At 52.0% G+C, this 12,533-nt stretch overlaps 1 protein-coding gene across 1 annotated transcript in view; it reads left to right on the top strand.

The window, feature by feature from the left end:
- The first annotated feature begins 1,610 nt into the window (after positions 1-1,610).
- The window catches only part of CLCN1 (chloride voltage-gated channel 1), a 32,162-nt gene continuing 21,239 nt past the window's right edge, over positions 1,611-12,533 (top strand). Inside the window, exons 1-7 of the mRNA XM_024758054.1 lie at positions 1,611-1,790; positions 5,032-5,152; positions 5,544-5,675; positions 6,270-6,398; positions 6,553-6,686; positions 7,872-7,949; positions 8,996-9,074. Coding sequence (XP_024613822.1) covers positions 1,611-1,790; positions 5,032-5,152; positions 5,544-5,675; positions 6,270-6,398; positions 6,553-6,686; positions 7,872-7,949; positions 8,996-9,074 — 853 coding nt within the window. The remainder of the gene's footprint in view (positions 1,791-5,031; positions 5,153-5,543; positions 5,676-6,269; positions 6,399-6,552; positions 6,687-7,871; positions 7,950-8,995; positions 9,075-12,533) is intronic.

Below are 12,533 nucleotides of genomic sequence, written 5' to 3'. Positions count from 1 at the left end.
AGATACTTGTTTCTTGGGATTATTGCGCCCCTACAGAAACTGGCTACCTTCGGGGAGCCATACTCCACAAAGGCATGAAAACCTTTTCTGTTTCTGAAGCCCCCCGCAAAGAATATAATTGCACTTCGGCATTCTATTTTCTTAATTAAGAAAGTATTTCTTTCATCTCACACCATCCCCTTAGATCTCTTTTCTTACATTCTGCCTGCAGAGGAGTGAGATGTTACAGAACCTCCAGGCCCTCAAATCACACATTTTTAATCTTCATGGGTAGATTATAGGCCTTCAGATTTATGTTAGAAAAGGTACTTTTAATGGTATTCATTCTCCCACCTGCTTTGGACAGTCCCATTTAGCCTAGAACAAAATGTAACTGTAGACCAGATGTTTGGTGTCCCTACCCTGCAGTCCCTGAACTTTGGCTGTCCTGGGACAGACCTCACTTGGTGATGGATCCTAAACCACACATTGGCTCACGTTTACCAATTTTTTTCTATAGTGAAGAGCTCAGAGGGGAAGGACTGTACTAGGAAAACTGGTTTAAAAAAAAGTGTGATGCCAGATAGAGTAGTTTGGCCTTGGCCAAAAATTATTTATTGACCTGAAAAGGGAAGAATATCAGAGTACTTCCCTGTCGTCTTTTATGTGTGTCGGGCTCATCACGAGAAACGCCCTTTCCGTTCCCTCCTCGGCCTCCCTCGTTCCCCCGGCCCACTTCCCCTTCTCCCCCGTTATCTAACCTGCCCTGATAGACCTCCGAGGGATGCTTCACGGTCTAAACGGAGGCTCAGTCCCTCCCTGTACGTCCAGGCTGCTGGTGTGGCTGACGCGTACCAGTCTGGGGCGTGGGAGAAATGCCAGAACGCGAGGCTATTACCCCTGTGTCCCACGCCCAGGGGGTGATGAAGGTGTGGGCAAGGGGATGACCCCAAAGCATCACCAGCAGCCTCTGGCAGACAGAAAAGGCAGAGCTGGAGGAGAAAGCTGAACACTGGCTGGGTTTGGGGAAGAGCTGGTTCGACAGATGAGAACTAAACCTCAGGAAGACACAGAGCTGGGAACAAGCCCGCAGGGAAAGATGGCAGAGAGGCGCCGGGTACTCTGCCAGGTGAGCTGCCCCCCGGTGCTTCGGGACCCTAGGATCACTCCGTCCAGCTCCTCAGCCCTCATGTCCCCACAGACTGAAGAAAAGAGGTGGCTTGCTTAGAGGATGCAGACCCGGGGCAGCACACAGGTCTGAGAGCATGCGAAGCCGTTTTCCATCCAGGTCTGGGCAATGTTTATAGCCGGACCAGTGGCTTGGGGCTGGGAGCCTCCTAGTGACTAAGGAGGGGGACAGTGCTGGCCCTGCTGAGGGAATTCCCTGCGGGGCTGTCCCACAGGTTCTCATCCCAACCCCTCCCCCACACGGCTCTCACACCTGCTTCGACCCCAAGCAGATCAGATGTGGCTGGGGGGGGGGGATCATGTGACGGAGAGATAGCTATAAATAGCTGGGGGTGGGCACGCTGCCCCAGACGCCTTGGGGACAGGCAGGAGGGCAGGCTTAAGGAGCTGTACTTAGGGGAGGGCAGGGACAAGCAGGCCGAGGCCTGGCTGGGGGAGGGAGCATGGAGCCATCTGGGTCCCAGAGGCTTGGGGCCGAGCCCAGCTGGTGGGGTAGCGCCCCCCAGTACCAGTACATGCCCTTTGAACACTGCACCAGCTACGGACTGCCCTCCAAGAGTGGGGGCCTGCAGCACAGGCTCCGGAGGGATGCAGGCTCCCGTCCCAACGCCCGCCCCACACAGGTAAAGTCCTAAGGGGAGGGGGCGGTGGATTCGAGGAGACGGTGGTGCCATGGATTGGGGGCAAAGAGGAATCAGGTGAAAAGAGGGAGCACTGTGATCTTTTTAACTTGAAAAAGTACGCAGTCATGTGTTCAAAATATGAACATTCTTCGAAGGTCTGGGTTCAGCCTTGTGAGCTCCTTATACAGAGATACACGGGTACTTTAACACAAGCTTTACTAACAGAACCCCCGAATCCTGGGGGGAGAGGGCAGAGCCACACATGCATGACGAGCTCGTGCTTACATAACCCACACGAGGTGAGTGGCAGAGGGGACCACACCTCTGTGTGCGTGAGCTGTCCTTACACCCTCACCCGACCTCTGTGTGCGTGAGCTGTCCTTACGCCCTCACCCGCGCGCAGATACCACCGGAGGATTTCTCCCTCCCCACCCTCGGCAGGACACACACAAATCAGCACTTCTGCAGAAGGCAGAAGAGTTGGGGTGAGTGGAGAAAATGGACTCAATTGCATATCAGTGATCAAAGGTAGACCAGTGTCAAACGAGCCGAAGAAATATAATCCAACTTTCAGGTGGGAGGATTAATTAAGAATCGATGAAATGGCAGGCACCTGGACAGGTACAGAGATCTGTACCCAGAGAGAGGGGCTTGTGAACTAATTAGGGATGTCCAGGGATAAATATCCTCCAGGGCTTCTAGACGTCTAGGAATGGGCAATGGGATGAGCACCGCCGAATGACAGGCTGGGAGCTTGTCGCAGATAAATACACAGGTTAGGATTAGCCATTCACATTAGTGAATGTGCATGCAGAGAGCGACAGGATGGAACCTGCCAGGAGGACCAGGAAATCAAGATTTAAAAGTGTTTTAGCCAACGAGGGGGTGGACTGTGGTTCCTCTAGTTTACGGGGTCTAGACAGGACTGGGAAACTGAGGGCTGGCCTGGGCTGGGTGATCTCAGCGTCGGGGGTCCAGAGGATCCACGTCTCAGTCCGGATCCATCCCGAGGGTGGTGGGTAAGGGCAGCCCCGGAGAATCAGGTGGGGACTGGGACACAAAAGCCAGCAGAGGCTCCAATGGTGAGTCAGAGTGGGCTTCCTGGAGGAGGGGACTCTGGAACACTGTGTGGGGTTGGACAGAAAGACCTCTCCTCATGGCCCTGGGCTCACCGTCACCGTGGAGGCAGTCTGGGTGGGACGACAACTTGCGTAAAGGTGCAGTTATGGCACTTCTGGTGACAGTGAGGAAACCAGGTGCACTAGCGTGAAGCTTCCTGTTGGAAAGGAATACTGAGGTGACTTGGGAAGTAGGGTTGGGCTGGCCTCCAAAGAGCCCTGAAGGCAAAGAAGGGGAGTTTGGACTTAAGTTTTTCTCTGTTTAAATTTTATTATGGAAATTTCACACTCATACAAAAACAGAAAGAGCAGTGTAATGAATGCCCAAGTACCCCTTGCCCGGTGATCAGTCATCAGTGTTTTGTCAGCATCGCTTCACCCATCCTCCCAGCCCCAGCCCCAGCCCCCGCCCCCCACCCTGGTGTTTTTGTTAAGGAATCCGGACGCTGCGAATACTTTCGGGCTTGCCTTCTCCCTGCCCCCCCAGCCCTGCTCGACTGGTGCACACTGGTCCAGCCAGCACAGATCCGGCTCTTTCAGTGTTTCCCAGCCCAGTTTGGCATGGAGCACCCTCTTCTCGTCTCCACCAGCCTGGGAACCAAGGGGGCTGACGCAGCCAGTGTGCTGGCCCCCCGTGGGTAATGTCTTCTCTCAGGGGCCAGGTAGGGCACAGAGGGAAACACGGCTTCTCTCAGTCACATCCCAGAAGACGAAAGAGCCATGAGCAGGGTATTAGTGCGTGCCTGTCCAGGACTCGGGCATAAACTCTACTTCTTGTATTGTGAAATCAGATCTCTTCCACCCATGCTCTCCCAGAACCAGCAACATGGCCTGGCCTGACCCTGGCTCCAGAGGACGTAGTTAGTGCAGTGGAGGCGGGGCAGTTAGAGACCTTGCCAGTGTACACACACACACACACACACACACACACACCCCAAACACGCAAGCTCTACTTCAGGAGGAAGTGGACTGACTTGCTTTATCCGGGCTGGGTCCAGTTTGTGCATTTGAGCACAGGACGGGGAGGTGGATGGGCTTTGTCTAAGCCTGGCAGGGCATCTGAGGGGCCTCATTGAAGCTAGACACACCAAGGCCAAGGGCAATGAAGAGTCACCTGCTGGTCTTTCCTCACCCCGTCCACATCAGTGTGAGGGGTCTGGGGAAACGAGAGAGGCTGAGACAGAGGAAGCAGTGACACAAAAACATGTAATTGATGCAGATGTCCCGTATCAGCACAGGTTTTTTTTTAATACATTTATGGATGTGTGTATGTATGTATTTATTTATGGCTACATTGGGTGTTCATTGCTGTGCACGGGCTTTCTCCAGTTGTGGCAAGTAGGGGCTACTCTTCGTTGTGGTGCCGGCTTCTCATTGCGGTGGCTTCTCTTGTTGTGGAGCACGGGCTCTAGGCGCGCGGGCTTCAGTAGCTGTGGCTCGCGGGCTGTAGAGCGCAGGCTCAGTAGTTGTGGCTCACGAACTTAGCTGCTCCCCGGCATGTGGGATCTTCCCGGACCGGGGCTCGAACCTGTGTCCCCTGCACTGGCAGGCAGATTCTTAACCGCTGCACAACCAGGGAAGCCCTTAGCACAGTTTTTGTATCCCTACTTCAGAGTAGAAATTGGTCCCCTTGATGAAGGCTGCTGTTGACCAAGATGACTACAGATGTGCAAGGGTGTGGATGGATAGACAAGGGTGAGGAGTGGGAAAAGTGCAGACGGAGAGTGGGGCGGGGAGGGCATGGATGACCACAGAGTGACCCTGCCCGAGGCCCTCAACACCCAGGATTTTATTTTATTTTATTTATTTATTTTTTTGCGGTACGCGGGCCTCTCACTGCTCTGGCCTCTCCCGTTGCGGAGCACAGGCTCCGGACGCGCAGGCTCAGCGGCCATGGCTCATGGGCCCAGCAGCTCCGTAGCATGTAGGATCTACCCAGACCGGGGCTCGAACCTATGTCCCCCGCATCAGCAGGCAGACTCTCAACCACTGCGCCACCAGGGAAGCCCAACACCCAGGATTTTAAAAAGCTGTTTGTTTGTTTTATCTGTGGATCTGTATGCTTCCCTCTATTTCTTTTAACTCTTCAACAAGACAGACCTTTCCCATTTCCCTCTGTCCAGATCTATGGCCATCACAAAGCACAGTTCTCAGACAACGAGCAGGACACAGGGATGCCCGAGACGATCGACTCCAGTGCTTCCATGGACAACACGGAAGAGGATCACTATTCTAAATGTCAAGGTGATGGGGACCGGGGGATAAAGGAATGTGCAATGCAAGGACGTACAGGGATTAGGACACTAGCTCAGAAGACCTGCTGTATATTTCTGGCTCGCCATCCCCACACACACACCAAAGCTCTCCTCCAGGTATTAAGGAGAAGACATGGCTCCCATGTCCTTCTCACTCTGCCTTCCTACTATCCCTCCCACGCAGCCCCAAGAAACTAGGGTTTAGAAAGGAATCAAGTAGCCAATGGGGAACTGGACTTTGGTGCCTTCTGAAGGGCAGAGCAGTGAGAAGAAACTCAGAGACATAGAGACAAGACCCCGAGGGCCCTGCACGTCCCATCCTCAGCCACACACACACAGTAGCGACTGGTTACCTGCTCCCCTTTTCTTTCTTTTCCTAGGTTGTATCCACCGTCTGGGACTCGTGATGAGAAGAAAATTAGGGGAAGACTGGATCTTTCTGCTGCTTCTGGGGCTGCTTATGGCTCTGGTTAGCTGGTGCATGGATTATGTCAGTGCCAAAACCCTTCAGGGTAGGTTTAACCTGGCCCTTTGCCCTCAGCCCTCCCCATACTGCAGTTGTTCTAGAGCTTCGACCTAGGGTAAGCTGGGGGGGCTTTGGGAGGAGGGTGGTACACAGAGGAGATCAGGTGTAGCTCTGGCCCAGGATGAGACCAGACCCAGACCCAGATCCATTTTTTCTGCCCCTCCCACCTGCTACCAGCCAAGCTGTGGGGACCCCTCTCACAGGGTGACCAATTTGTCCTAGCTCTCCTAGGACTTTTCAGTTCAGGCAACTGGAAACACCTGGAGTCCCAGGAGCCCCTCAGTGCCGGGTTAACCGGGCTGGATGGGTGAGCCACAGCCTCCAATGAAGCGCCCACAGAGTGTGGTTTGCTGCACTGGCGCCCACTTGACCTCCTACAAGTGGTGGGAACTTGAACGGGTCACGTCTCATGCCCAGCTTAGACCCCCCACTGTGTCAAATGACAGCAGTGCCATTTCTGAGGTCGAACGGGACAGCCATGGCGGGAGCATGCTCCTAGCGCGCTGTTCCATGCCGTGAGTGTGGGATGGCAGCAACATGCCATCCACATAGGACTAAGCCCAGACGCCTGTCTCTGCAGCCTACAAGTGGACCTACTACCAGATGCAGCCCCACCTGCCTCTGCAGTTCCTGGTCTGGGTCAGCTTCCCACTCATCCTCATCCTCTTCAGTGCCCTCTTCTGCCACCTCATCTCTCCCCAGGCTGTCGGTGAGAACTTCCCAGATCCTACCCCATCATGCCATCAACATAATCCAGCAGAATCTCATTGGCCTGTAGACCTCGCTCCACTATCTGGATGTCCGTCTACCTTTAACCTCCAGCTTGAACCTGCACACAATCGTTTTTTTAAAAACCCTTTTAGGCTCCGGAATCCCTGAAATGAAGACGATACTGCGCGGGGTTGTCCTGAAGGAATATCTCACCCTCAAGGCCTTCGTGGCCAAGGTTGTGGCCCTGACTGCGGGGCTGGGCAGTGGCATCCCTGTGGGGAAAGAGGTAGGACTCCAGTTACTGTGGGGTGAGCTGGGCTTGTCCTCAGGCAGAGGGCAGCACGGAGTCTAGAGGGAGCTCCAGGGACAGCCGTGGACCATGGGGATTCTGGAGAAGAGATACATGGGAAGGTCCTCATCAGCGCTGGGAGCACCTTAGAGCAGAATCTCGCATCCTGGGCACAGTGGGCATTTGGGGCTGAGTGATTCTTGGTTCTGGGGGGCCGTCCCGTACATTGCAGGATGATTAGCAGCCTCCCTGGCCTCTACCCCCTACATGCCAGCAGCAGTCTTCTCCCCCCCAACCCCCATAGTGACAATCAGAATGTCTCCAGACATTGCCAAAGGTCCCCTGGGGGCAAAATCTCCCCCAGTTGAGAACCACTGCCTTAGAGACAATCCAGACACATTCTGTGAAAACTGAGACCTAAAAGAGGCTGTTTTTTTTTCAAGGTTGTGCTCCTGTACCTTCTCGCCCCCCCTGCAGCCAGAGTTATCTTTTCCAAATGGAATCAGGAATGTCTGCCCTCTGGTCAGGAACTTCGAATGGCTTTCCATTCCTCTGCAAATGAGGTCCACACTTATTCCTGGGGCCTAGGGGGGCTATGGAGATCAGGCTGCCCCTCCTCCCCCGAGCTTGAGTGACAGGCACTTCCTGCCACTCAACTGCGGGAGCTTGCCCGCCTCGTGGGGCTCCTGCACTTGCTGTCCCCTCAGCCTGGAACATTCTCCTTCCTGATGCCCATGCGGCTCACGCCTCATTTCCACCAAGGCCTTACTCAGTTGTGACCTTCCCCATCCCACCCTCAGCTTTCCTGTCTCTCTCTCTCTCCTCTGACCCTCCCTCAATTTCTTCTTAGCTCCTAGCATTTACTTTTTCTCCCTTTTTTTTGAAACAAATGTACGTATGTATGTATATATGTATTTATGGCTGCGTTGGGTCTTCGTTGCTGAGCGGGGGCTTTCTCTCGTGGCGAGCGGGGGACATTTTCTGAAATGATAATATGCTGGCGTATCACCCCCCTTCCTCCCTGGGATGAAGCTCTGCGAAGGCAGAACCTCTATCTTGCTCACGTCTGTATTTCCAGCCCCTGGTACAGTGCCTGGAGCAACCAATGTCTGTCCAAGAATGCCGCCAAGCCCCCCATCCGGCCCCCTGCCCCTGACCCCTCGTCCCTCTCCTCTCTCCCAGGGCCCTTTTGTCCACATTGCCAGCATCTGCGCCGCTGTCCTCAGCAAGTTCATGTCCGTGCTCTGTGGGGTGTACGAGGTAAGGCTGAGAAGGCAAAAGGAGCTGGGGCTGTGCGCGCTGGCGGGTGGGGCAGGGCTGCCTTGGCCGTGATGCTGAGCCGGGCACTGCGCTAACCCACGCTCCCTCGTCCCCACACACGTGGCGCCACCCGCCTACTGCAGCCACGCGACGCCGCTGTTTAGACTGTGCCCGTTCCTTGACGCCCCCCACCCCCCCCCCGATCCCTCCCCCCGCATCGGGGCTTGGCACGTGGTCCGCTCCTCAGCCGCCCGGGTGTCAGTTCCCCTCCGGTGCCGCCCCGTCCCTTTGTTGTTTCTGCCCCTCCACCCCATCTCGTGCGCTCTCCCCCGCCCCAGCGCTCCCCCGCCCTGTCCGCGAGCTTCTCTGTTGCAGACTGTGCCTGGGCAGCTTGATCTCCTGGTGTCGGCCTGCGCGGTGGGCGTGGGATGCTGCTTTGCAGCCCCTGTCGGAGGCAAGTCCCACTTCCTCCCTACCCCGGTGGCCCGAGGGGTTGGAGCGGTTGCCACAAGCTTTGGGGTGGAGAGGGGTGCTCGCGGAAGGGACTGGTGGGTGGGCCTTCAGGGTGTGACCCTGGATCACAGGCCCTGGACTCCAGGCACCTGCGCTTTTTTCTTTTCTTTTCTTTTTTTTTTTACCAGAGAGCTGTCTTCTTTTGAGGCTGGTGGCTATTTCTTGCCGGCTTTATTGGTGCTGTTTGTCTGAAGTCCTTTCCTGTCTCTCTTGCTATTGACACTTCTTGCCGTGATTGTCCCCATCTCCAGCCCCTCTCTGGTGACCATTGATTGGCTGACCTTCCTTCCATATATTTGCCTAACATTTATTTCATTTTCTATGTTTGACCTTGTGCTAGGAGATCACTTCCAGTTTGCCAAACTAACTGAGTTTCTCTTGGCCTGGGATCGCAGGGGGGAGACGGGGCCACTGTGATTCCCTGTGACTTAAGCCGCTCCTTCTTATTCCCCACCCTTGCCTGTTGTCCTTTCCTCTTCTGCCCCCCTGCCCATCCTTCCCATCTGGCTCTTTGTCTGTGTCTCCCCTAGTAGCAGCCATACTATTACACTGACATGCTGACCGTGGGCTGTGCAGTAGGAGTCGGCTGTTGCTTTGGGACACCGCTTGGAGGCAAGTGATTTACCCCCGCCTACGTCTGTCCACTTGCCTGGTCTTAATCCCAAAACAGTTTTTGTCAGCATCCCCAAGTTCTGTTATGAGCAGTGAAAACAAGAGTAAAGCAAGAATAGCTTTTAGTGAGCATTTACTATGCGTGGGCAGTGTTCTAAGGACTTTACATCCCTTTCTGCCCAAAGCTGGATGAGAGCTACATTAAAGAAGAGAGAGAGAGTTAGTGACTTGAGCAAGGTCATCCTGTTAATAAGTGGTAGAGCCAGAAAGGAAAACCGAGGCGGCCTTTATGGGTCCCATACTTATATTAAAACCCTTCGTATTGTTGGATATTTTTGCCTTTCACTTATTACATCTTCTAACAGGGGACTTCTAAGGATGTTCCTCTTGGTTTTTTGCTCTTGAATAATTCATTTTTGTCGTTGTTTTTAATTGAAGTATAATTGACATCTCTGTGTATTTTCTTCTCCAAGGGAAGACTTACCTTTGGTTGTATGTTGTTAAGGACACAGAAGTTTAGGTGGGCCTTATTTAGATTAATGGTCAGCTTTATTTTTATTCTTTGGCCGCACTTTGGGGCATGTGGGATCTTAGTCACCCGACCAGGGATCAAACCTGTGGCCCCTTCATTGGGAGCGTGGAGTCTTAACCACTGGACCGCCAGGGAAGTCCCAATAATCAGCTTTAAATGAGGACTACAGATGCAAGTTAAAGTGTCGTTTTTCCTTGCCAGCAATTTAAGATTGAGTTTAGCTCTTTCTACTAATGTTCGACATGGGGTAACCTTTCAGATTATTTTCCTTGTCCTGAATAACTAACAAGTGGGCATGGTCAGAGAAAGCTGTTGTATCTGTTTATTTACTCATTGATAACAGTTATAACCAGATTAACAGAGCAAGGATTATAAAGATCATTCATTGGATTCATTGGTGATAAAAAAGACACCATGTTGACAATCTGAGAAGCAAAACTGCAGGAAAGGCATATGCTTCTTAAACGCACCAGCTGTTAGAGGTGTCTTTCAATTATGAACATGTAATCAGCCCTTGCATAGAGGAGTCTTCAGGAAACTAAGATGACTTGGCTCAGGAACGATATATGGATAAACGTTTACAGTTAATGAAAATGTACCATGCTCACTTGAACTGACACTGCACCAATGTCAGCGAACACGTCAGCTGGCATCCTGTTTGCACTTTTGTTGTCAGCTCTTGTCATTAAAGTCATAGTCACCAGCCAGTGAAGGGTCGTGTGTTTGAATTTCTGCACACATTAAATGTTCACACTTGCATTTATACCCGCTTTCACCTTTATTTGGTCTTTTGTCTTACAAATCCAGAAGGTCTGAAGAACATTTTTAGAAAGGTAGCATTTTTTTTGGTTTCTAATCAGATTCTTTTAAAGTGAAGAGAATATGAATTTTTTGCATAAAACTGGAATTTCTGGGGTGAATGAGGAAGGTTCTTCATGATCCCGTGTAGAGAACGGGAGAGGCAAATAGAAAAGTTACAGATAAAACATGGCTCTTGAGAAAATGTTAAGCATTGAAAAGTCAAAATGCTGTTTTCAGGATGTTTGTAATAAGTGGCAAATATTAAATGAATTTGCAGATAACATTACTTGATTGCCTTTATTTTACGAACATAGACTAATTCTAAAATAAAAAAAATTAGATTACTCACTATATGGTCAACTCTTAATTCCTTACACCGATGAAAGAAATTTACTTCAGTGTTTGGCTAAAATGGCAAATATGTTTTTGCTTCCATATGTGCCCTCTGCCGTGAGCCCTCTGGGCGCTGTGCTGGTTCCTGTGCTCTCAGGTACCCACGGCTGAAAGGGTAGACAGGAAGGCAAGCAGACCATCACAGTTCACTCAAGAAGCATCCCAGTGGCAGCCTGGGCAAAGTGCAAGGAAGATATTCTGGAGAGAGAGGAGACAGCATTGCAAAGTCAAGATGTAAGGGACTAAAATTAACATGTATGTGCATTTCTAGAGGATACAGGGGAAGGAATGACAGGAAATGAGTCTGGATAGGTACCTGGGGGCTGAATCATGAAGGTCCTCCTAGGAAATGCACAAGAATGTCAATTTCATTCTCTAGGCTAGAATTAGCCCGAATGTGTTTTATGGAACACAGTTCATGGTGTTAACAGACATAACCCATAAACAGTGTTCCAAGATAAGATAAGTTGAAAAATACTGGGTTCAAAAGGTAGTTTTTTTGTTTTTGTGGTACGCGGGCCTCTCATTGTTGTGGCCTCTCCCGTTGCGGAGCACAGGCTCCGGACGCACAGGCTCAGCGGCCATGGCTCACGGGCCCAGCCGCTCCGCGGCATGTGGGATCTTCCTGGACCGGGAAATGAACCTGCACCCCCTGCATCGGCAGGCGGACTCCCAACCACTGCGCCACCAGGGAAGCCCAAAAGGTAGTTTTTTAAACTGGAAGAGTTATCAGAACGTTTGATATGCTGACATGTATTGTGAATATCCCAAGTATAGCATTTCCCACAGAATTCTTTTTGCAAGGACCTTCTTATGGAACTCATAGTATCTCATGGACCTGACTTTGGGGAACGCTGTCACAGGTGAAGGGGAGCCATGGAAGAATTTCAAATAAGAAAGTGACATGGCCAACTCTGGCAGATCTGTGCAGGATAGAACTGGCCTGTGGATTAACAGGATTTATCCAAGATTAACAAGAAGACTATTGTCATAGTCCTGGTGCTAGATAATGAGAGACCGAACTGGGCAGAGGCAGAAGAGATAGAGAACAGAATGGTATATATAGGTGATAGAAAATAAAATCGATGGGACCTGGTGGCTGATTTATGTGAGGATGTGAAAGGTAAGAAAGGAGGAGGAATCTACGCTAATTTCCAATTTTACAACGAGGGAAATGGCATGGTTAGTGATGCTGCAAGCAAGATAGGGAATATAGGGGGCTTCCCTGGTGCCGCAGTGGTTGAGAGTCCGCCTGCCGATGCAGGGGACACGGGTTCGAGCCCCGGTCTGGGAAGATCCCACGTGCCGCGGAGCGGCTGGGTGCGTGCGCCATGGCCGCTGAGCCTGCGCGTCCGGAGCCTGTGCTCCGCAACGGGAGAGGCCACAACAGCAAGAGGCCCGCGTACCGCAAAAAAAAAAGATAGGGAATATAGGAAGTGAAACAGGTCTGGGGGAGCTGATACATTTCACTTTGAATACGTTGCATTTGAAGTTCCTGTGGCGTCTCCAAGTGATACCAAACAGGCAGCTGGCTTGGTGAGTCTGAAGTTCAGGAACTGAGCTGAAAGCATTGCTTTGTTAACCAGTAGGTTAGCATGGAGGTGGTAGTTGAAGCCATGGGCATGAATGAAATTGAGAAAGTGTGTCTATGAGTAGCAATTGTTGGAGACCAAGGACAAGGCGCTGGCTGGGCAGAGGCAAAGGCGCCAGGGAGAAGGCAGAGAGGAGCCTTC

This window comes from Neophocaena asiaeorientalis, unplaced genomic scaffold (genome assembly GCF_003031525.2).
Source record: "Neophocaena asiaeorientalis asiaeorientalis breed wild unplaced genomic scaffold, Neophocaena_asiaeorientalis_V1.1 scaffold206, whole genome shotgun sequence".
Lineage (NCBI taxonomy): Eukaryota > Metazoa > Chordata > Mammalia > Artiodactyla > Phocoenidae > Neophocaena > Neophocaena asiaeorientalis.
This window is presented reverse-complemented; position numbering and strand designations above follow the sequence as displayed.